Source organism: Rhipicephalus microplus, chromosome X, assembly GCF_043290135.1.
Source record: "Rhipicephalus microplus isolate Deutch F79 chromosome X, USDA_Rmic, whole genome shotgun sequence".
Lineage (NCBI taxonomy): Eukaryota > Metazoa > Arthropoda > Arachnida > Ixodida > Ixodidae > Rhipicephalus > Rhipicephalus microplus.
In genome coordinates, this window is record NC_134710.1 from 406,588,753 (window position 1) to 406,612,600 (window position 23,848).

Sequence of the window (23,848 nt, forward strand, 5' to 3'; positions counted from 1 at the left end):
TATCGCATTAATTGCTTCGCCCTTGCGGCGAAGCAATTAATGCGGTAACAAATGCGATGTGTTAAAATATTGGACAACCATGCCTTCACCACCAAGGAGATGTCAGATTAGGCGCTGATGGAAACTCTCAGAGATTACGGTGATGACGGAACTTCGGAAGTTGACTTGTCACACGGCTTCGTTTTGCGCTGCGCCGCGAGTTCGCAGGCTGGTAGCTTTCGCGATTAGCCGATTAGTTCTGGCAACAGGACAGCGTGTTGAACAAAATGCAATGAATGTGATAGCGAAAAATTGTAATGTTGTAAGAAGTAAGGCTGGCAGCTAACTCTTTTGGATCCGATATCGCGAAACTCTTACGAAACCCTAGTGTGAGCGAATGCGGCCGCTCCAAGGAGAAGTGCTCTTTTCACACAGTCTCTTCGCGTTGAAACCGCACTGATACTCGCCGAGATGGCAAGCGCGCCAGCGATCGCGGCCGTCCTTTAAATCGTTCATTATTGCTGCTCGAGCGATTACCCTTCCCCCCCTCCCCGCGTTGTTTCATGCTCATTCAAGACGAGTGGTTTACTTTCTGTATGAACATACGACGGCAATTCTAACACGCGGGAGATGTTATGCACTTTCTAGGCGATAGGGATGGGCCAACTCATTTTATTTCTGTTTCAGCAGCGCTTGGGCGCTTTTACCCGCTCGTGAATGTTAGGATGCGCGGGGGCATGTTATAAATTTGCACTTCTTACGGAACATGGCGGCGACGGCCAAAACCCGTCGAGAGTGTTCATATAATGGCTATCGCGGTATTAATGCAGTTTTTTCTGTAAAATAAGTGTTTGGGGTTAGCTCTGCCTTCACTTCCACTTTTGTTTAATTTGCGCTTTTATTTTCCGAATTTTCGTACCAAACCTTCATGTAACGAAATTATAACGAATTTTTTGGGGAATATATCAATTTCGTTATATCCAGGTTTAACTGTATACCGGCTATCTCGGCAAGACATTCATAATTTAACGCCCTTATATGAGCCACCCATAGCGCTACATGCCAGAGACGGGCAACGAATACCTGGCGTGGACACCATACGCATTCTCGGCCTCCAAGTCGAGGCCACTGGCTGCCATGCACGAACGATAACACACATCACAGCTATAATGGAAAACATGCTCTGACTCATTCAGTGAGTCTCGGGTCGCAGACGAGGCCTTGGAGAGGCCAATCTTCTGCGCATATACCATGCGTTCCTCATGAGCCACATCAATTACGTCGCCTCTGCCCACAACTGGAGGAAGGCAAAAAAGATGAAACTAAACACACTCATGCACAAAAGCTTTAAGCAAGTCCTTGGTTTACGTCAAAACACGAGTACTTCCTCTCTCGACCAACTAGGCATGCACAACAACATCGATGAAGCGATCGAGGCCCACACCATATCCCAAGTGATCCGTTTCTCCTCCTCCAAGGTAGGCCGTCGACTTCTAAGCGAGGCTGGCATGTCCCCACATCCCTACTTTGAACGCGCAGTAACCCTCCCCAGAGCTGTCCGTGCTACATGGCAACCCCATTTCTGCGAAATGTTCACCCGCAACACTGCAAAGGCAGACGCCTGGCCCGCGCTCGTGCGATCCTCAACTGCACCGCTGTAAATTGTTACTCTACCGTCTTCATCGATGCGGTGCAATACAATAACTCCTCCACCTTCGCACTCGGGGTAGTAGATGGCGACGGATCCCTACTCTCAGCCGCCTCGGTTACGCTAGCACTGAGCGCAATGGCCGAGCAGGTTGCTATAGCTTTAGTGATGTTAGACCCCTTACACACCCATGTCTTCACAGACTCTCGCGCCGCCATTCGGGCTTACGAAAGGGGCAACATCGCTCGAGAAGCAGCCCACATTCTACAAACGCGCAAATGCATGGGCTTGAACTACCTCTCTTCATTCCCTGGCCACATGGGCAAAGATGTCCACCCACAGCAACCCAGCCTTAACAAAATTGCTCATGATTGAGCACGAGAACGGACCCGTCGTGACGATCAATCAGCCACCGAAGAGCTGGGCCCAGATGTACAGTTTAATGACCCTTTACTCACCTTCAACGAAATTACCTCCTACTACCAAAACGACAGAAGCCAATACCCTTTACCATATGCAAAGCTCAAACACGCGCAAGAGGTAGCTTTTCGCATGTTACAAACGAGATCGTACCCATCACGGGGCCGACTCAGCCGTTACAACTCAGACATGGATTCACAATGACCAGACTGCTCGGAAGTGTACTTTTCACTCGAACACATGCTCTAGCAATGTCCCGCGTTACCTCGAGGACCTCTCAGTAATGAGTCCGACTGGCAGGAGGCACTCAGAAGCCCGAGTCTCAAAAACCAACGAAAGGCAGTCCAGAGAGCCCAAGAACTGGCGAACGCCACCACATTCCCGCCCTGACTCGGGCGTTGCCTACAGTAGCAGTTGCTGGGATGTCTCTCGTGAACACCCTGGTGGCTTAAATGCCTCAGGTCCTTTAATAAAGTTCTTGACTGACTGACTGACTGACTGACTGACTGACTGACTGACTGACTGACTGACTGACTGACTGACTGACTGACTGACTGACTGACTGACTATGTGACTATTCAATTTACACTCACACTTTAATAATCGGATTCGCTTCACACCGAAAATTTTGCTATTCGCACAGCTCTATTTCTAAGCTTTTATAGGCCATTCGGGAGAATATTCAACATTATCTCTCTACAAAATTTCAGCTATTTACACCACACTTTGAGATGCATCTGGAAAGGTACTGTTGATTACCACTAGATTTACCTACAGTATTTTGTACTGAAAAGGAAAGAAAACTGAGTGCTGAAACCTTACCTAGAAAGCAAACTTGGTGTCGACTAGTTCTTGTGCACCTATGGTTTCTTTGAGTGCTCCTCAAGCACCTGTCCTGCTTCACGGTTTTGAAGCTTTGGCCAAATGTAGAAAAGAACAATGTGAGAGCTTTCGTGTTTCTTCATTTTGCTAGTTGATTTACCCTCCCTTTGGCAGTATGCTTCAACTGTATTTTAGAGTTGCTCTTGAAGTTTGATAGGGATGGAAAAGGTATAAGTGAGGTCAGGTGTTACTGATGATGTTTACAGATGGCTGTGCATGACTTCGTTTTTATTTGGCCAACACAACCAAGGCACTGGCTTTGAGGCCTACTGGAACTGCAACCTCAGAACATTTGTTTTAAACAATGCGTAATAAATGCTTCTCGCAAAAATTCTTTGAACATTTGAAATTTAGGTACATACTATTGATTTTCGTAATTTTAGCACTGTAAGCATCTTTAATGAACATTGTCTGCTACTGATTATTGATATTAAGCTTAACTGCCCAACATAATTTGGTGGGACAGAAATGTTTGGCTATAAAAAGAGGTTCCCTATGCATGCAATTCTGATAACTAACAATCTGTGACTGCAATATCTGCCACGTGGCATGCAGACAATGTCCAGTGAATAAATAAAATGCCATACAAATTTGATTATTTTATAAATGTTAGAGATGTCAAAATAATTGAACTGATCTGAAAAATTTCTGTCTCAAGAATCGGTGGCTTACAATACCTTCATAGAACTTTTACAGATATTTCAAGCAATGTTTAAGCAGTAATTAATCAGGTATTTCACTTCTGTATTCCTGTGAATTACCCTCAGTAAGTTGTAGCCAACGCAATCGATTAATGCAGTGACTCTTTTGTATGTCTGTTTTGCAGTGGTGCAAGCTGATGTCCATGCACCACCACCAATGAGCTCTTACACCATGGCAGTGCGTAATGTTGATGACTTTGTGCCAGACGGGGATGCAAGCTTTAACAGTTTTTTAGAGGAGCGTGATGCTGACGGAGGTGCTGCGGTACCATCTGCGCTTGAAGAAGAAAGTGCCAGGTGAACACCTTGCACATATGGTTGGCTTCACAGGCTGCAACTTATGTGCATGCTTGCAAGCTGAGTGGTAGTGAAAGCTGGTTGTGAAATTCTTATGTACTGTAAAGCAGTGCATATTTAAGTACCCAAAATATTTAAAATTAATCTTACATTCGCTGCCATATCTGTTATAGCCATTGAAATGGTATTGAAAGGCAAATCGGTCAAGTCTGAGCTTAATAGCAGCTTGTGAGAAGAAGTTCTGTTATGTCGTTAGCTAAAAAAACATTCTTGTACAGACTACTTCTGAGATAAGATACCTGCCACAGAGGTCTAGTTGCTAAGGCACTAGACTGGTGACCTGCAGGTCGTGGAATCGAATCCCAGCCACAGTGGCCGCATCTTATGCTAGAGGCCCGTGTACTTAGGTTTAGGTGCACAGTAAAAAACCCTAGGTGGTCGAAATTTCTGTAGTTCTCCACTACGATGTTCCTCACAATTATATCGTGGTTTTGGGACATTAAACAGTCAAATTTATTATGAGATGCGACAAAAGTGGCATAGCAGATTTAGCGCATGACCTGCCTTACGATGTCTTTTTATAAATCATATGAAATGATTAGGACAACTTCTTAATTTAGTTAAGCCTGGGAAATGGCAGCTGAAACTTTGCTTTACTGGCATTTCTTTTTTTCTGTATTTTGTGTGTCTGCTTGTGTGTGTGCATGCATGCTTGCACATTTTTTATTTATTTTATATCCTGCAGCCCTGTAAAACGGCTATTGCAGGAGTGGGATTATGGAGTGCAGACAAAAAAATGCAACAGAGAAGATACATGAAAAGTCTTGTTATATAATGATTTTCAACAGTAATAGTCACATAATCATTTAGGGGGAGTGATCGAGTGTGACCAGGTAAAAAATTTCATAATTTTGTTGTATTGAGAAAGAAACTACTTAAATGTATTTGTGCGTGCAAAAGAGGTAGCAAGATTGAGCTCGTGGAATTTACACATGGGGAAGGCTTGGAAAATGACAAAAAGGCTGTATTTGAAATGCGATATGAATGGTTGATTATGATGTGCAAAAATTTTAATGATTCTACATCACGACGTACCGAAAGAGGTTCTAGGTTTAGCTTATGTAGTGCTAAAGACAGTGAGAAGTAGCGGTCGTACCTGCGAAAAATGAAACGGGCAGCTTCCTTTTGAACTGCTTCCAGTCTGACTACATCGCATTTTCTGCACAATGACCACACCGTAGAGGCATAATCAATAATAGGGCGAACAAGAGATTTATACATAAAAAGTTTAATATCTTTTGGGGCATTCCGCATTGTTGGATGAAGATATCCTACTTTCTGGCTTTAGAACATGTTAAGGCAATGTGAATAGACCATGAAAAATCATGGGTGAATGTTACACCAAGATATTTGTACTCTATTACTCTGGTTAAAGAGGCACCATTGAAGGTGTATGTTGCAATAACGGGCATTACTTTTTTTGTAAAGTACAAAACAAAAGTCTTTTTGTAAACAATGTTTACTTTATATTTTTCACACCAAGCACAAAACGAGTTAAAGGAATCACTCAAAACACTTTTCGTGAGCTGTGAAAACAATAGCATCATATAAAGCACAATCATCTGTGTAAAGGTGAATGTTCGAAGATGCATGTTCTGGAAGGTTATTTATATAACTTAAAAATGATAAGGGCTGAAAACAGACACTTGTGGAAGCCCAGAGCCTACCTCCAGAACTGATGACCTGTGAAACTGTAGTCGACATATTCAGAACGATTATGAAGAAAGCTAGCAATCCAATCAACCAGGTGTGAATTTTTCAGGATGGTGTGTAGTTTGTGCAGAGGATGAAGATGTAGTACCGTGTCAAAGGCTTTAGAGAAGTCGATAAAAAGTGCATCGATTTGATGGCCCTGGTCTACATTATATGCAATGTCTATAGTGAATTCACTTAGTTGGGTGACGGTGCCGAAACCACTTTTGAAGCCATGCTACGCATTTGTTAAAATATGGTTTGACTCAAGAAAATTTATTATGTGTTTGTATAATATATGCTCTAACATTTTGCATGAATACGGAGTTAAATGAATTGGTCTATAATTAGTGTTGTCGGACTTGCTACCCGACTTATACAATAGTATTACTGTTGAAAGCTTTCAAGATGAAGGAATGGTACTAGTTTCAAAAGATTTCTTAAGTATAAGAGCAAGGTTACGAGAGGTTCATTGAGAATAACGCAGTAAAAACGAGTTTGGAACATCATGCAAGCCACTAGATTTCTTAATGTCTAGAAATCAAATCAAATTATTAAAATCAAATTAAGAACATCATTACAGACATTACTAATTGTAATGTCTGTAATGGAGTAATCTGAATGAAAATGTCGAAAACCGGATATGATTGCAAATCAGATGCGTAGACAGAATGAAAGTATTCATTAAATGCATTAGATATGCACATGGGATCATTTGCACTTTTATTTTTTATAGTAAATGAAGATTCAGAATCAGTAATGGGCATGACAGAACACCAAACTTTTCGTAGGCTATTTCTGAGGAATGCCTATACCTCGGCACTATGGAAGAAGGCCTTGGCAAACTTTGTTTTCTGCTTAAGTTCCTCCTTGGCGGATGTGAATCTGGCATTGGCAATGGGGTCGTCGCTGTTTTTAGAGCGTGTCTGCGTGTGTGTGTTTTGTTCAGTTACTTCTTTACTTGCTTCCAGCTTATTATTTTGATATTGCTGGTCCTGTGGGTTCTGTTTGTATTGTAAACAGAGAGCAGTTATAGCTGAAATTTTATGCGTCTAGTTGTCACAGCTGTTACTGAGCATTCTAAGCCAGCCAAATAACAAGCTTATCATTCTGACTTCCCTTGCTTGTCAGCGATGAGGAGGACTCTGGTGGCAACCCACTGGTCACTGGATTCCAGGATGATGTAGACCCTGAGGACTTTTGTCCTGGTCGGGTAGCTGGCGACATATTGGCTTCTGCGATGCCTGTGAGCAACAGAGACTCCCAAGACGATGAAGATGCTTTATGCGGGGGTGGCGACTTTGCACGAGGTGAGGTTCTTCGAGATGGCCTGCAAGAATCGCTGAAAGTTTGTGGCTCATTGAAAAATGAAAATATTCTGAGGGGAGAGGACAGTACATTGGTAGGGCAGAGTGAAAAATTCTTTAAGGGCACTTGGACCACTGTGTGCTAGAAAGTGGGCATGTAGTTATTCTTGACTTTGTCATGAATCCACAGGCAATCTTTTACGTCCACAGTAACACTTGTAATACTATCTCTTTCTCTCTACAATACTTCACGGCAGAAAGCGTGGACACTTGGTTAGTTCCAAAACTGAGGGAACCGTTGGCATGAGAACAATGGAAGTTGGAGTTTACAGTGAAAAGTCTCAGTTTTGCAGTTTATTTTCTACAAAGGCACAGGATGGGCCTGATTATCATCGAAGTAGTATATGCATAACTCAACAGACTTTAGCATGCTGTGCTACAACTGAGTACATTTAGGGCCTTATTTGGTATAGAAAATAACCATATTTTCTGGCTTCCTGTCAGTGAGTAACTTGCAGTATGCAGTTTGACGTTATAAAGAAGGGGAAGGGTCGTTTGTCTAGGTCCTGTTGAATCGTGTTGGCGTAACTGCCATTGTTTTATTCTCTCACACTAATTAAGTCAGCTTCTTTTTTAATACCTCATGTTGTAAGAGTGGTTGCTAGTCATTTTCACTGCATCCTAATGTATAGAGGCAAGCTAGAAATGCAGTATTTTTTGTATGGTCGGCAAATAAAATTTGCATTTTGTTAGTTTATCACTCTGGCTTGTTCGCTTTAGTATTTAGAAGTAGACTTTGTGACTTCTTGTGCTTTACTAGGTGCTCTCCATTTTCACATTTATTGCTCTTTTTTGGTACAGCGGAATCTCGATAATTGGAACTCGAAGGGCCCGGAAATTTGTTCGAATTAAAAGAAGTTCGAATTGATGAAAGCTAAATAAACGGGAGGGCTCTCCATGCAGTGGTGCATGTGCATTGAGCTAACACACCAGGGGGAAGTTTTTTATTCACAAATCACAGGACATCCATTATTAATTGAAGTAATCGGTGATGCGCGTATGCACGCGTTTGCCTTGCAGCGAGTCAATCAATTTCGCATGCAGCTTGCAAAACATTCTTACTTCGGCTTCGGCATCATTCTCCTGGTAAGAGAAGTTGCGCGCGGAAATGTTCTGCACCAACACTTTCTAAAGACGATGACAACAACGACTGCTGTGTAGCGGAGCCTCCCGCTTTCCTCTATGTAGCCGCAGCATGGCCAGCACGTGACGAGAAAGGAGGAGCGTCTCCACGCCGAGAGAAGCAAATCGGTATTTGAGAGGAAACCAACACTCCACGGCAGCCCCCCCTTTTTTTTTTGCTCTCTTAGCATGCATTGTTTTGAAAGCATAAGGGTTACGTGGCAGGGAAGGGAAAGGGGGAAGCGTGGCACCGGCAGGTAAGGGACCCCCCCAACCCCTCAAGGCGCAAAGCCGTGCTCCCGCAAGGGGCGAGGGCTGCAGAAGATAGCGCCTTTTTTGTTTCCTTTAACCACACATTCATTCAACCCAGTGACGGCTTTCTTTTTTTTTTTTTTTCCTCTCTCTCTTCGCACAGCGTTGGAAGAAGGAGGGTCTTTACGTGGCAGGGACGGAAAAGGGAGAAGCCTGACACGGGCACGTCGCAGATCGGCATTTGAGAGACAGCAAACATTCTACCGCAGCCTTTTCTTTCCTTTTCATTTCCTTCGCGGGCAGCGTTGAGGTGTCGCAAGTGCCGCCGCGGGATTGGGTGGGGTGCTGAGAGCATTTTCGGAGCGCGGTATGTTCGAATGAACCGTCAAAAGTGCTTGGGCGTTCGAATAACCGGGCGTTTTCTCTCATTGGAATACACATAGCTTTGACGGGACCTCATCGTGAGTTCGAATCAAGCGTGTTTGAAATAATGAGATTCGACTGTATGTATTCCTAAACTAATGAAGCGCGACAGTGCTATTCTACTGCTTGTACTGTGCTGAAGTTGCATTTAGCATTCTTTCGTCAGCACCTTACTTAGAGCAAAACTTTTTTCAATATGCAAGGCCACTTGAAACCAGACATATTGAATAAGACCCTCAAAATGCTTTTAGACACCAATTTGCTTAAACAGGCTCCTTCAAATATTACTCTTAGTCTTCAAATATTGTGGACGTGTATTCTTTAATTGTGGTATTATTCAAATTCAATTTTGTTCAGCATTTTTCTTACAGAAAATGTGGAAAGAAAACGCAGAAAGCTGCTTTGTTAGCATTTTGGCATGGCACCTAGCTTTTTTTTTGCATCAAGATCCACAGAGAGCAGATATAAAAACGTTTTCACATTGATCTGCAAACTTCAGAAAATCAGGAAAGAAAGTTCATTACGTCGGGATTTCAGGTTTACATAAATACAAGCAAACAATGAAAAATAAGAGAGAAAAACAAAACAGTACAATCAATCGTAAAACAATGCACCTATTGCTAAGCGACTAACAAATATCACAAAAATTGACTCTAAAAAGTTTACTACTGCGAATATCCGAAATATGCAAGTTCGGGAGAGGTAAAAAAAAATTGACAATTGAAATGTTGCATGTGTGAGTTATCGGACAAAAATAAAGAAGCAGCAATGTAGGATGACTTGTTATACACATTAAGCACTATTGCACGATGTGTCTTTTTTTTTACATGTGTTCTAGCAGGACAAGTACAGTAAAAGCTCGTTAACCCTGATCTCACGGGACCGGTGTAAATATCCGAATTCAACGAATTCCGGATTATGGAATGAACCACCAAAACAAAAGGAAAATGTACTAGGCACAGACAAACCTTTATTTCAGGAAAAACGGTGTCAACTTTGCCTGCCTATCTCAATTAGGGCTAGAACGATCTTTTTCAACCCCATGTGGTGGTGGTGTGCACACTCTCAGTTGCGAAAACTGATGCAGAACTCTGCGAAGACAGCAAGGGCTTCGGCGTACTCCTGCACGATGCGATGTCACGTCGGCGTATTTTGAATGTCATTATCGAAACAGTGATTCTAACCCTCTTCAAGCACTTCCGATATTATGTCATCACCAGTCAGCAAACCATCAACGGCAACACCATCATCAACACGCACAAGCACAGCCCGACAACATAACGACGGTTTGTATGTCAAAGTGCCAACTCGCCCGACAGTCAACTCTTTTGATGTACACGAGCTGCACACGCTATACGCGAAGTCACAACGCAAAGAAATCAGCAGCCTAGGCATCACAGCAACTGTGGTAGTGGTGGCTACGCTAACTGCCCCGTCGTCCGCGCATGCGGTGCCATTTGCGGCGCATTTCGCAGACATGGGATGCACCGGCAGTCCAAGCGCTTCTGTCAGGTGGTGACTAGTGGCACCTGGCCACTTCCTTCCTCATTAAAGGAGCACTGACATCAGATTTCAAGATCGAGATGTGCCCATCCTTCGATCGCTTGGTATGCATAGGTCGTCTTGGCCAAATTTAAACGACATCTGTCGCGGAGAAGTTATATTAATTCGATGTCAAACAGCGTAGAAAAGCTAAGGAGAAAAAACGAAAAATAGACTGCCCTGCAACATCGACACTAGTGCTACGTGTTCGGTGTGATACATTCCACAAATGCCATCCTGAGTGACGATGCTCTAGTAGCGATGACGTGTACGATCCGAGTGTTCTTATCGTGGCCCCGCTTGCTGCCGAAGTGCAGAAACGCACTCGCTCGTCCACGGCTGGGCTAGTGGGCGCAGGTGCAGTCTAGCCCGGCCGTGGCTCGTCGTGTACGTCTGACCTTCATCGCACTGGTTAGAATGATTTCGTGAAATTATTAAGATAAAAACTACCTTTAAAAGAATGGCAAAAGGAAAGAGCATGCTTAAACGTGTGCTTGTTGGTCAGCATGTCGGGGAATTGTTGTGAGTTGTAGGTGAGTTGCAGTCGTCTAGTTCGAAGCACGGAAAAAGCGCAATGAGGGTGTCTTTTCATGTCACGTATGTGTCACACACAACACGACCACAAGCTATAAAAGTGCAAGAGCGTATAGTCAGATATCATCGCTAACAAGCAACACGCAGGTATCGTTGAATTTTAGTTCATCTGTAGACTTTGTGTCCCAAAGTGGTAATACCATGTTAACCGCGAGAGGCTGGATAGGTGGGGCCATCTGGAGGTGCAAAACAGAAGATGACAAGCGGAAAGCGCATTCTATTTCTCCGCTGATGCTCATTCGCGATAGTTATATTGCATTGACCCCTCTGCGTATACCTGAATGCTTTGCACGCCAGAACACACCAAAATAGCTGAGACACACGAGCAAACATGGCTGAAGCGTGTATTCTCGAACACCTCTGCAGTGCTGCTTGGAACGGCGTCCATTTCGAAATCACTGTTCTGCAAAAGGTCGATCGAAGCAAAAATAATTCACGACGTCGTGAATCGTGGGGATTCCAAGCTCCAGACTAACGTATTGAACCCGAGTTCACACTTTGTACGGCGACGACAGCAATCCAGGTGACAAGGCATGACTGAATGTGTCCGCCTAGCAGACGAAATGTTTGTGGAGCAGCTGAGCCTGACGTCACTCTTTTCTGTGGAGAAGTGGTCAGCTGTGGCGTGATCTGAAGGTAACCGCGAGGTAGCGCCACTGCCGGTGCTCCCAGCGCTAAAAATGGCGGGATTGCTGTACGTTTTTGAATAGTGATAGATCCCAGTAATATAAATCAATAAAAGAGATAGTTATTCACCACTCAGTTGTATTTTAGGTCGCGAATCGTTGCTACGGTGTCTATAGCTACTCGCTCACGCAAAAATCTTGGCATGAGTAAATTTGATGTCAGTGCTCCTTTAACTATTATCATGGTCATATTTCGCTCCTGTTCGTTCGGTTTTCGTTTCTCTAAAACTTTGGTTCCGCCATCGGTTACGGCGGCAAAGCCAGGACTCTATGCTTTCAGTAACCAGAATCGGTTACTGAAAGCATGGAGTCCCGATAGCCCTCTCTGGAATCGTCCGAGTTAACCAGTGCGCTTCTAAATTCCTCTGAATTAACGTGCATTTGACTCCATTGAAGTATACACTGTTCTGCCAGGACCGCGCCGCATGTCCGAGTTAATCAAATTTGCGAGTTAACAAGATCGCGATGAACAAGCTTTTAGTGTACTAAACTACATGCAGAAATTCTGAATGAGGGGTAGCGACCTTGCATGCCACTCCCAGACGAATACGGCGAGTAGCGTTTCTAGTTCGGGGTGCACTGCTGTCCATCCACGAAATGTTGCTTTTTTTGTTGTTGTTCCTGCAGGATGTGATGCGCTGCTTTTGGCTCCTCCAGTATCGGGTGCTTTTCTACGATGCACCGAATTCCCATTGTGCCGCCAGGTTGCCGTGTGCTTCGGCATACTCGATATCTTTTTTCTTAAAGCCTGTCGTAAACTGCCGTCGACTATCACTAATTTCTGAAGGAAATAGAAAAAAAGAAAACAGCAGGCTGACAGCAAATAATCGAGGCAAAATGGCATTGCTAGAACACCGTAGGCCTTGCCTAGCCTTGGCCAACGGCACCGCTGCTGATGCTCACGATGACATTGGAGGCTTTTGACTTTGGCTGCCCATTGTTGCGATACTCACATTTTTTTCTGCCAATGACCTAGCATTGCCCAACAGCACCGCTGCTGGTGCTCACAATGGCATTGGAGGCTTTTGACTTTGGCTGCCCATTGTTACGAGACTTCCACATTTTTTTTCTGCCAATGACTGTCGTGTAAAATGAGGGTCGACTTCTCATTGATTTTTTTTTTTTCTAAAGTTCAACCTATATTCTGGTTTTTACAGTATTTTTTACGACCTAACTAGCCGGCACAATGTTTTTTTTAATTGAAACAAGGCATGTCATGCACCCAACAGGCAAATAAAGAGTGTTCCACACTCGCCGTTATGGCTACTGGCTGCGCTGACTGACGCTCCCATGTTTAATGCAGTAGCCACCGTGGTAGCTCAATTGGTAGAGAATCGGACGTGTTATTCAAAGTTCGCAGGTTTGGTCCCTGTCCACAGCAAGTTATCTTTTCGTCCACTTTTCTTTCTTCACATTTAAGGGGAAATGCTACTCGAAAAACGATTTTCTTTTATAAGAGTCTGAATTTAACACAAATTGGCATGCTAATAGAGTGTTTTCTCCTCTTTTCAAATATGTCATTTATTTTCATGTAGATTGCTTGGTTTTCTTTCTGCAGGTCAGATACTGCAAAATTATGGCCATTGTTATGCAACAATTCTGACCTATAAAAATTTGAGATAAAGCATGCAGATATAGCTGACTATGATCCTTTGGAACTGTAGAGTGCAAAAAACTATATAAGTTTTGTGTGTAAAAAGGTGAAATACAATAATAAAATAGAAAAATTTACTATGGCTCTAGTTGCCGAGGGCTTTCAATGTTATGTAATTTTTGAAAAACATAATCAAGCAGCACTGACAATCTGAATAGATACTTGCACTCTATGGGCCTTCATCATGCTATGTGCAAAATTTCATACAGGTATGACAATTCTAAGTATAGGAACTAGCGTGTATAAAAAGCACAGATCACACAAAACTGCAAAAGGAGAAAAACGCATTTGAAAGTTTGAAACCTTTTTTTTTTATCACAGAGTTGTTAGAAATGCATAATCTTTGGCCATAATGTTTAACAGAACTTTGAAAAGCACTGCAAGTTACTAGAACTGTCCTGCAGCATAGGTTGTGCCCTCACGGTCCTTGCGAGCACTCTCTTCTAGCCGTTCCCTTTTCACTCCACGACGACGGTGGGCTCTTGCTTCTGCTGTCAGACGCTCGGACATTCTCTTGATGCGCCTCGCATCGCGGGAATCACTGAAAGTAACTAGATCTCTAGATGGCAGTATGTTGAGCTCTTCCAGGATGTGCTCGAAAGTAGCATGACCTTTGTTGAACCACAGGATTGCCGTAGCTGCGGCAGTCTCGACAACCGTTCGGGAGACAAACTTAGTCTTGGGGCAAAGTAGCCAAACTTTGCTGTTCAGGGATTCCGATGCGTTCTGGGTTTGCCCTTTGATGCATCGAGCAAGGAGATTCTCATCCGTTAGCCGCTTATAAATGGGCAAAACAGCCAATCCCTGTGCTTTTGTCAGGAGAGGTGTGTGGCGTGGTGCAGGTTCACCAAGTGCTTCAGCGCGTTGATGTTTGCACCACGACTCTGTTCCTGCAGGGCAAAACTTGTGGCTGCCAGCATTGTCAGTAGAGCATGAGTGGAAGTACGAAGCCCATACTGCAGTGTACATATCCCGTACACTCCCCCTGTTGCTTGTTATGGCAATCTGATAGTATGTTTGGAGCTTCTGAATGGCTGGCTCTTTCATTTTCTGCCCTCGTGGTAATGGCACATTCAGCTTCCGTAGCGCGGTGCCAAGTCTCTTGGCCACATGATTAGTGCAGTCTTATTTTTCTATATTGACAGCACCATAGACTTTTGGCTCTGTAACTGCACTATACGCTTTGCTGTCACCATCACTCAAGAATGTCATGAAATGCAGTGGGGTGTCATAAGTCAATGTTCTCTGCCAAATGCGCATTGCAGCCTCCATTTCCATGGCATGGGAGGAACAGTCTGCATTTTTTTCACAGACTGGGCCATGGAATGCCTGCCACACTTCCTCGTCTGGGCCCATATCCTTGTGCCTACTGCATGTCAGGCAGTAATTTGATATGACCTCGAAGTCTAAGCAGAGGCCAGTATCTAAGAAGATAACTGCGCCAATCCCGTTGTGGCTTTTGTGGCCCCTCTTCCGCCAAGTGCCGTCGAACATAACAGCCACATCAGTTTCGCCTGCTACTTCTTTCCTCAACTCTCTGGATCGGCGCAAGTTTTCACTCACAGCTGCCATGGCAGCGGTGTGCACCTTCTTTGCTATCGAAAAAAATCCTCGGTGGTGTATTGGCTTTGGGAGTCCAATAATGGAGCAAAATCTCGACAATTGCTCATGCCCAATGCCGACAGCACGTGCAGCCACCACCGCCTTCACATTTACAGCGAAACTATCTCGGGAGCTCCCACTGTCGTACCGTTGGCTCACTCGGCTGCTGCCGTCCGCCGTAACACGCAGTGACGTATAGGAGCACGAAAGAACAGTCGCTGAGCATTCGCTGTTTTCGCAATGAAGTTTGAGGAGCGACGAAAGTCCCTTGCGCTTTTCTGCCGGCTCCCGAACGGCAAGTTTTTGAATACCGCAAGCAGGGCATGCCGCACCTGCCACAAGTGCCGTCAGCAAGAGGGTGTCGCACAAAATTGTCGTTGCACAAACCTCATCGCGCTGTCTTTCATCTTTTTCGAAGAAGCTGAGCTTCTTTTCCGAAGCACTGACGAAAGAAAGGGCAGCATCAATCCCTTCATCGCAGCCACTGTCGCTCGCGCACTCGTCGATGCCGCCATCAGGCCTAGCACACGTAGGCGCGTTCTCGTTCGTCGCCGTCGTTCGGGCGCTTTACACTGCCTTCCCTTGAACTTGTGCTTCGTTCGAAACTTCTGCGGTCTCACGTTGCACTTTTTCGGGCTTGTCATCGCGGAAATATGCGTAGACCCGCAGAAAAGCAGACAGACCAAATGCCGATAGCCGCCACCAACACAGCTGACAATGACTCTGTAGCCAATGGCGATGCGGCTTAGGGTGCCGCGCGTTTCAAACCGCTCAAACCACGTGATAAAAAGGCCTCGTTTTTTTTTTTGTTTTTTTTTTGCCCACGTACGAAACTGGTGGTCGTCGGAGCTGTAAGAAGAAGGCCGGACGCAACTTTCCCAACTGATCGCGATGGCGGGTGACACTGCGACGGGGAGCAGCGCGCAGTCAAAGATGGCCAATATCGGCGCAAATTCACGAAATTTTGAGCCACCGCAATGCCTTCATACACATTTTTTTGCATTTTGCAATTCGAATTTAGTTTTGAAATTTTCACAGATGAAAGAAGAAGGTTTGAAGATTACAATGCAATAAAAATCAGAAATACGAGAAATTTCGCTAAAAACGCGATTTTTCGACTCGCATCTCCCCTTAAATTACAATGCTTATATATAGATGCATCCACAATTAAAGGGAACACCAGAAAGCACAGCATGTTTAGATTTTCCTATCTTACAGCAGCATAGCGGCTTTGATTTGCATAAGACTACGGGTGGTAAAAAGTTCTGGCTCTTCTTGACAGATTGATGACGTCATGGCTTTCGAGATGGCAAGAACGCGACGGGTTACTCTCTGGTCGTCCCAATCGCACAGAGAGAGGCTGTTTCCAGAGGCAGGCGTGGCCCGCTCTTTTCTCCTCACTGCCGCGCTCCTTTGTATGGTCAAAAAAGCTGCTGCACTGTTGGCGAAGCTTCTATGTGGCAAGAAAAAAAATTGTTTTTCGCTTTTATATAAGTTCGTGCCGATTTGGAAATGTCGGGTCAAGAAGTAAGAGGCAAAGTCAATGCTGGGGCGTTTCATTTTCAAATGGGGTTATTATTTTTCTGTAGATTTGTGCCGCCCATATTACAGCAGTTATAATTTCGATGCTTCTGTAAGAAATCTGTATGGGCTGGAAACTTACTATACTTCGAAGTTCGCGGGCTTCACAGTAGGGGGGGGGGGGGGGGGCACTGGCAAATAAGAGAGAAAAATGACAGCCCGGTCCGCAAGCGAAGTCAAAAGAGTGCCACGTTTTACGTTCATGGATTACTTTTTACACTCGATAAAATGAGTTCTTTTTGCTTTAATAGAATTAGCACTGCTTTTCATCCCAACGCTGTTTCAAGAGTTCTTGCAGACGCCCCAACATAATCACAGCTGTGCCGTGACGCAGTTTTATTGCTGCTTAGAAGCGTTCTTCATTTCTTAGGCTGGCACGCCTGCCGTCTAGTCGTGCTCGCCACAACTGGTCTCCTCTATAGATGAGGCACGTTCAGTGGGACTTCTCAACGAGGAGAAGAACGCTGTTCAGTGCGAAGGGATGAATTAAAAAAAAAAAAATTGCAGCATATCCACAGAGTGAACTACGAGTGGGGCAAAGCGTCCGTCCGTCCATGCGTTCATCGGTCTGTCCACTTCTATTACACTATAGCACGCATTGGACAGACGAACGCTTGTCCCGACTCATCATATTATTCACTCCGTGAATATACTGGCTATGCCTGATGGAAAGACGACTGCCCAAGTGATGCTATAAGGAGCTTCTTCCCAAAAAGCAATACAACCAAGTCGGGCTGTGCGTCACAGCTGTGATTACGTTAGCACGCCTGTTATAATTCTCTAAACAGCGCTACAATGTAAATAAGGGGTAGTTTCATGAAAGAGACAAGAAAGTGACCCATTTATTTGCGTGTAACCTGTGAGCACAGAATGCAGAATTCTGATTTTGCTTGCGGATTGGGCTGTCAGTTTTTATTAAATGTGGAGCATTTCATAGTCCCACCTACTCGCAAATCTGGTTTTGGGGCGCTGTCGACACGACCACTGCCCATGCTCGCGTCTCGTGCCCAAGCGTCTTTTTCCTATCTGACGTGCAGAAGGGCACGCAGCAGTATGACATATTCCTGAAATTGTCATGGCACCTCTGCGCCTGAACAAGCCTGTATCAAAAGGATACAATAAACCACTAATGCTACATGAATCGAAGCTTGCCGTTGGTTCCTGTGGAAGTTCTGCCCTTAAAGTTCTGAAGTATTGCCCCTTGGTTTCTGTGGAAGTTCTATGCACTAAACACACTATGCATTAACCTCCAGCCACAAATTGGCATCTTCTGGCATGCACCATCGCTGCCATCAATGGAAGAAACTCGGTGCCACTGGAAATATTGCCTGAAATGCCAACCGCAAAGCCATTTCTTTCTTTTAGTCGAAATAGAGAAAAGTTTCGGACTCTCGCACAACCGCTCGATAGCACGCGGTGGCAACACCGACGATCATTTTGGAACTGCCGCGGGATCCGGGATACGCGGCGTGGTACAGCGACAGAACGGACACAATCGGCTGTCTGTGATAAAGTTGATCTGCGGTGTGCTTCTAAGCAAAAACTGACGCACTTTTCTAATTTTAAAATGCAGTACAGTCGCAAAGAGCCAACCCTTCTACTGTGTGGCTAGTTGCGTGCAGCGCTTCGCTCACTCTGCGCACACCGTGACTGCTGATCCGCTTGCTGTTGAGTACACCCTCTCCGCTTCAGGCCATGCACAGATTAGGCGAGTAGCCTGCTGGGTTAACGCGGGGACGAAGAGCTTCTCGCGAGCAATGTGCTCTCCGCGATGCCCTGGAAGTCCTGGCAGCAGACGGATGTGCATTAGGGCTGTCACTAAATAAAAGCGTGCGGCATGGTAATAACAGCGCTATGCTCGCTGTGTGGTGCGCAAGTTGGCATAATACAACAAGGTTTCTCAATGCCCGCGATCCGCAACGCTAAACTCCGCGACAGCGAGCTGCTTGCATTTCTGTAAAGCAGTGCGCGCTTGAACACGGTCCCGCAAAACGAAGCAGCAGCGATCGGCGACTCAGCGCGTTCAGGTGGTCGCCTACTAAAAGCGTGCAGTAGGCTTAAAGTGATGGTACGCCACACGCGTGCCTGAGCAGAGAACCAGGGATGTTTACTGTGATAAGGCTTTTGGCCAGCGATAAGTCATACCGGCGCGTTTGTCGGTGGTCGCCACCTTGTGTTCATTTTTTCCCTGATGGTTACTCGCAATGTCATTGCTGCATTCGCGCCGAAATCAAAATACCTTATCGGCTGATCTCCGCACTTATCAACATGACCAAAAACCATTCACGGCACATTATGGCGTCTGCAAAGTTCATCGGAGCAGTGAAATTGTGTCGTGTGAAATATTGCTGTATGCAGTTAGTACGCACTAACCGGTAGTCATAGGCCAAACACTATGGCTTAAGCAGTCTGCGAATGCATTAGTGTCTGGGAGAGTCGGTCGGGGATTCGTCGCAACTAACGAGGTTTGACTGAAGTGAGATCAGCTGAATTTTCATGACAGTGTGACTGAAAAAGCAGTTCTGCAGTTATATTTCCACGTAAGGGGCACTTACAATACAAGCTTATTTTGGGTTTCTTTTACATGTTTGATGTACAATGTAAGCTGGGTTCAAACCTCCTTCAACAAAAGCGAGAATAAGTCTTCATATTTCATAAAAGTACAGCACCATACGCTGTACTCCGTAAATGTTTAAGTGGACCTCCTTATCTTGCAACATTAGCTTAGCCAGCCATGTGGCACATTCTGAAAAAGAAAGAAAAGAAATTAAAATAAACAGCTGAGGTTGCTACAGCAGGTCTGGCCTCTTTCTTAAAACCCAAGGTCACCCTGACCTCTGACATTGTGTTTAAGCTTGCAGCTACCAATGTTTCAGCACAATACATCAATACAGTAAAACTTGGTCAATATGCACCCACTTTTAGTGTTGTAATGGTTAAAACCTAGTTGCGACAAATCCTTGACCAAGTCTCATTGTGCCTCAAGTATTTGCTGACCACTTCAGCGGTAGTTGCACCTCCTAAATCGGCCGCTTAGTGCTTACCATGGTATACTTTGGTTGCATAAAGGGGAATTGTGCCATTCGATTCCCAGTGTAGCGGCTTCCAAGTCTCAGAAAAAGCTTTCTGTCTTTCGGTAACTACAGAGGCCGGTCAATAAGTGGTTCCGACTTTTCCGATTTACTGACAAGTTATATTCTAGGCACATTTGAGAACTACCACTCTTGCACAGCAAGTGCATCTGTCCTGCAGAATAACCATTTAGGATAAGCAAAAGTCGGATGTATGCACTAAGGGACAAAGAAGGCAAAATAACTACCAATATAGGATAGGATAGTTAAAATAGAGGAGGAGTTTTACAGAGATCTGTACAGTAGCCGAGATAACCACGACCTTAATACTATAAGAACTAGCAGTAACCCAGATGACACCCCACCAGTAATGACAGAAGAAGTCAGAAAAGCTTTGGAGAGCATGCAAAGAGGCAAAGCTGCTGGTGAGGATCAAGTAACATCAGATCTGCTGAAATATGGAGGACAGATTGTGTTAGAAAAACTAGCCACCCTGTTTACGAGGTGTCTCCTGACGGGGAGGGTACCAGAGTCTTGGAAGAACGCTAACATCATCTTAATACATAAGAAAGGAGATGACAAGGACTTGAAGAATTACGGGCCGATCAGCTTGCTCTCTGTAGTATACAAGCTATTTACAAAGGTAATTGCTAACAGAGTAAAGAAAACATTAGAATTCAATCAACCAAAGGAACAAGCAGGATTTCGAACAGGCTGCTCAACAATTGACCACATTCATATCATCAATAAGGTAATAGAGAAATGCTCAGAGTATAACCAACCACTATACATAGCCTTCATAGATTACGAGAAGGCGTTTGATTCAGTAGAAATATCAGCCGTCATGCAGACACTGCGGAATCAGGGCGTAGATGAAGTATATATAAACATTCTGGAAAAAATCTACAGGGGATCAACTGCTACCATAGTGCTTCATAAAGAAAGCAACAGAATACCAATCAAGAAGGGTGTAAGGCAGGGGGACACAATCTCCCCAATGCTATTTACCGCGTACTTACAGGAGGTTTTTAGAAGCCTAGAATGGGAACAGTTAGGGATAAGAGTTAATGAAGAATACCTTAGTAACCTGCGCTTCGCCTATGACATTGCATTGCTGAGTAACTCAAGGGACGAATTGCAACTCATGATTACGGAGTTAGACAAGGAGAGCAGAAATGTGGGTCTTAAAATTAATCTGCAGAAAACGAAAGTAATCTACAACAACCTCGGAAAGGAGCAGCGCTTCGAGATAGGTAATAGTGCACTTGAAGTTGTAAAAGATTATGTCTACTTAGGGCAGGTAATAACCGCAGAGCCTAACCACAAGATTGAAGTAACTAGAAGAGTAAGAATGGGGTGGAGCACATTCGGCAAGCACTCTCAAATTATGTCAGGTAGATTGCCACTATCGCTCGAGAGGAAGGTATATAACAGCTGTATCTTGCTGGTACTTAGCTACGGAGCAGAAACCTGGAGACTTACAAAGAGGGTTCAGTTTAAATTGAGGACGACACAGCGAGCAATGGAAAGAAAAATGGTAGGTGTAATCTTAAGAGAGAAAAAGAGAGCAGAGTGGATTAGGGGACAAACAGGGGTTAAGGATATCATAGTTGAAATAAAGAAGAGGAAATGGACATGGGCCGGGCATGTAGCGTGTAGACAGGATAACCGCTGGTCATTAAGGGTAACTAACTGGATTCTCAGAGAAGGGAAGTGGGTTAGGGGGAGACAGAAGGTTAGGTGGGCAGATGAGATTAAGAAGTTTGCGGGTATAAATTGGCAGCAGCAAGCACAGGACCGGGTTAACTGGCGGAACATGGGAGAGGCCTTTGTCCTGCAGTGGACGTAGTCGGGCTGATAATGATGATGATGATGATGGGTGTGTTCTTCTCTCTTTTAAGAATTCAATAGGTGTTTATATCCCTGATATATTCGAAAAACAGCAAAAAATAGTTTTATTCAACAACTTGCAATAGTAATTTTCTGATCCAATATGAATTGACTAGTGCACACTTTTTTATCCATATTATTATAATCTACGCCCTCATTGTTCATGTGTAGAATAATTCCATAAAAAAAAAAAAAGATTCTTAGCCCTTTGGTTGTCAAATATGTACAGTCGCCAACCGGTTATTCGGACTTGACAGGAATCACGGAGAAGTCTGAGTAATTGAAAGTCATAAAAAAAAGGACTGGCCTGAAAAAAAAAAAGTACGTTTATGGGGTCAATGACCAGGAAAACCTATCTAAGCATGTCTGCACACACTCACGCTTACGCGCGACCAAGTCGGCCTGTATCTCGGTAAAGTTGGCTGTCGCTGAAGCCAGACAACGGCAATCTTGTGGTCTGCGCGAAGTCCGTAATTGATGGTTGTGGTGCGGGAGGCGTGTCATCGTCAGAGACTGAGGTTGGCCGCCTTTGACCTGGTGAACAATCTCCGCTTTCTTTGCCGTCATGAACGTCTTGTAGCTACCGCATTGGCCATGTCTCTTCTGTAGTCTCAACAATGCAAAAGTGGTTGGCATCGGAGCCATTTCAGCAGCTCGCACGCTGAAGAAACGCACAAAAGAGGGAGAAATTGAGCGCGAGAGGCTTATCAGGCCTAGCAGCAGAAGCAAATCACAATGCCTGTGTCAACACGCTAGCAAAAAGGCCACACCGAGTAACGAGTCCACTATTTACTTGGCTTGGCTTTGCTGCAGTAGGCATTTAATGACCACGAGACTGGCTAAAGCTAAAAGCACGTGTCGCCAAATGTAGCCTTGGAGATCGGCTTTTCTGCGTGTATTTTGTCACTAGCTTGACTTTCATCCACAACTAGTTCATCATTTCAGTGCTGGCAACCTAGCAAACGTACTGTAAAAGTCACTGATGGCATTTCATAGTATGCGCGCCGCAACTGATCAACCAGTCCGAGTCCGAAAAATCGAGCGGTGTGCTTTGGGTCATCCGAATTTATGGTCATCAATTTACATTAGGTTCATCGGGGCGAGAGGTGGGGCCCCAATGGTGTCCGAATAAACTAGCATCTCCGAATTTTCAGCGTACGAATAAACGGTCAGTGACAACGTGTGCTGTAACAAACAATTCTAAAGGGCATATATTAACAGTGCTGTCTGTACATTCAAAAACAATTTTTTTCGCTCTCAGTTGGTCCACAAGTGCTGCAACCCTGCGGGGATACAAGGCATTGTTTTACTCTGTGTTCCTTCGGTGTTCATTTCAAGGTTTGTGTAAGCAAGTGCATTGGCTGTCGCTTGCATATCTGCCACACAGATATTCAAATGATAGCCACAAAAACTGATGGCTATCTAGTTGTTAATCATTAAAAGGGTGAGGAGTTGATGCTTGTTCATTTAGTATTTCTCTCCGAGATGGGATTACAGCCGTTTACTGTCTGGCACTTGGTTATTCAAATGATGCCAACCTATTCAAATGATACTGCCATGCATGCATTTTCTTGCTAGAGATACTAAAAAAAAAACTGATTGCTTGGCAAAACAATGAAGGATTACGGCTTGTTGCTCCATTGTTTGGTTATTTTGTTTAAGAAGCACAGCCATATGCATATGCAGGGGTGTATGTGCCGGGCTGTATGTGCAGGGCTGTATGTACAGGGGTACAACAGCTGAAATAGCATATGTAGCAATTTTTAGAGCAGCAAAATGTTACTTTTGGAGAACTAAAATCCAAAGGTTACGGGAAAAAAAAAGCATCCATTTTTTTTTTTTTTTTTCACGACAGATCAAATTGGGAGCAATATTAAAAAAGCTTACATTTAGGAAAAGATCAAGATTGAAGCAGTACTAAAAAGGCTACATTTAGAAAAAGAAAAAAGATATGTACACCTTTCAACATCACGAAAGAGAGAGAGAGAGAAAGGAAGGCCAGGAGATTAACCACATATTGGTATCCGGTTTGACACCCAGCATTGGGGGTGGGGAAATATGGCAAGAAAGAGGGTGTAAAGAGAGAGGAAAAAAAAAAAAGAACGCATGTGCACTCATGAGAAAACGAAAACACACACAAGAAGGGCGTTCTGGCTACATCCGTTCAGAAAGGCCGGTCGATCGCAAAATGTGCAGTAGCGCTTTCAGGGCCATCTTCTGTGATGTTGCATCCTGTCAATATTGTAAAATTTTTTCTTCCAACAGAGGTTGATTATCTAATTTGCTGAGTTCCTTGCAAACGCATAGTCGTCTACTATACTCTAGGCAGTCACGAAAAATATGTCGGATGGTTTCTTCCTTGCCACAGTTGTCACAGGCTGCATC

General features: G+C 44.3%; 1 protein-coding gene across 4 annotated transcripts in view; it reads left to right on the forward strand.

Annotated features, from left to right (window-relative positions):
• LOC119160963 (rab-like protein 6) overlaps positions 1-23,848 on the forward strand; it is a 164,900-nt gene that overhangs the window by 98,270 nt on the left and 42,782 nt on the right. For all 4 annotated transcript variants that reach the window (XM_075880243.1, XM_037413247.2, XM_037413248.2 and 1 more), the window contains exons 11-12: positions 3,756-3,927; positions 6,811-6,989. In XM_075880243.1, coding sequence (XP_075736358.1) covers positions 3,756-3,927; positions 6,811-6,989 — 351 coding nt within the window. The remainder of the gene's footprint in view (positions 1-3,755; positions 3,928-6,810; positions 6,990-23,848) is intronic.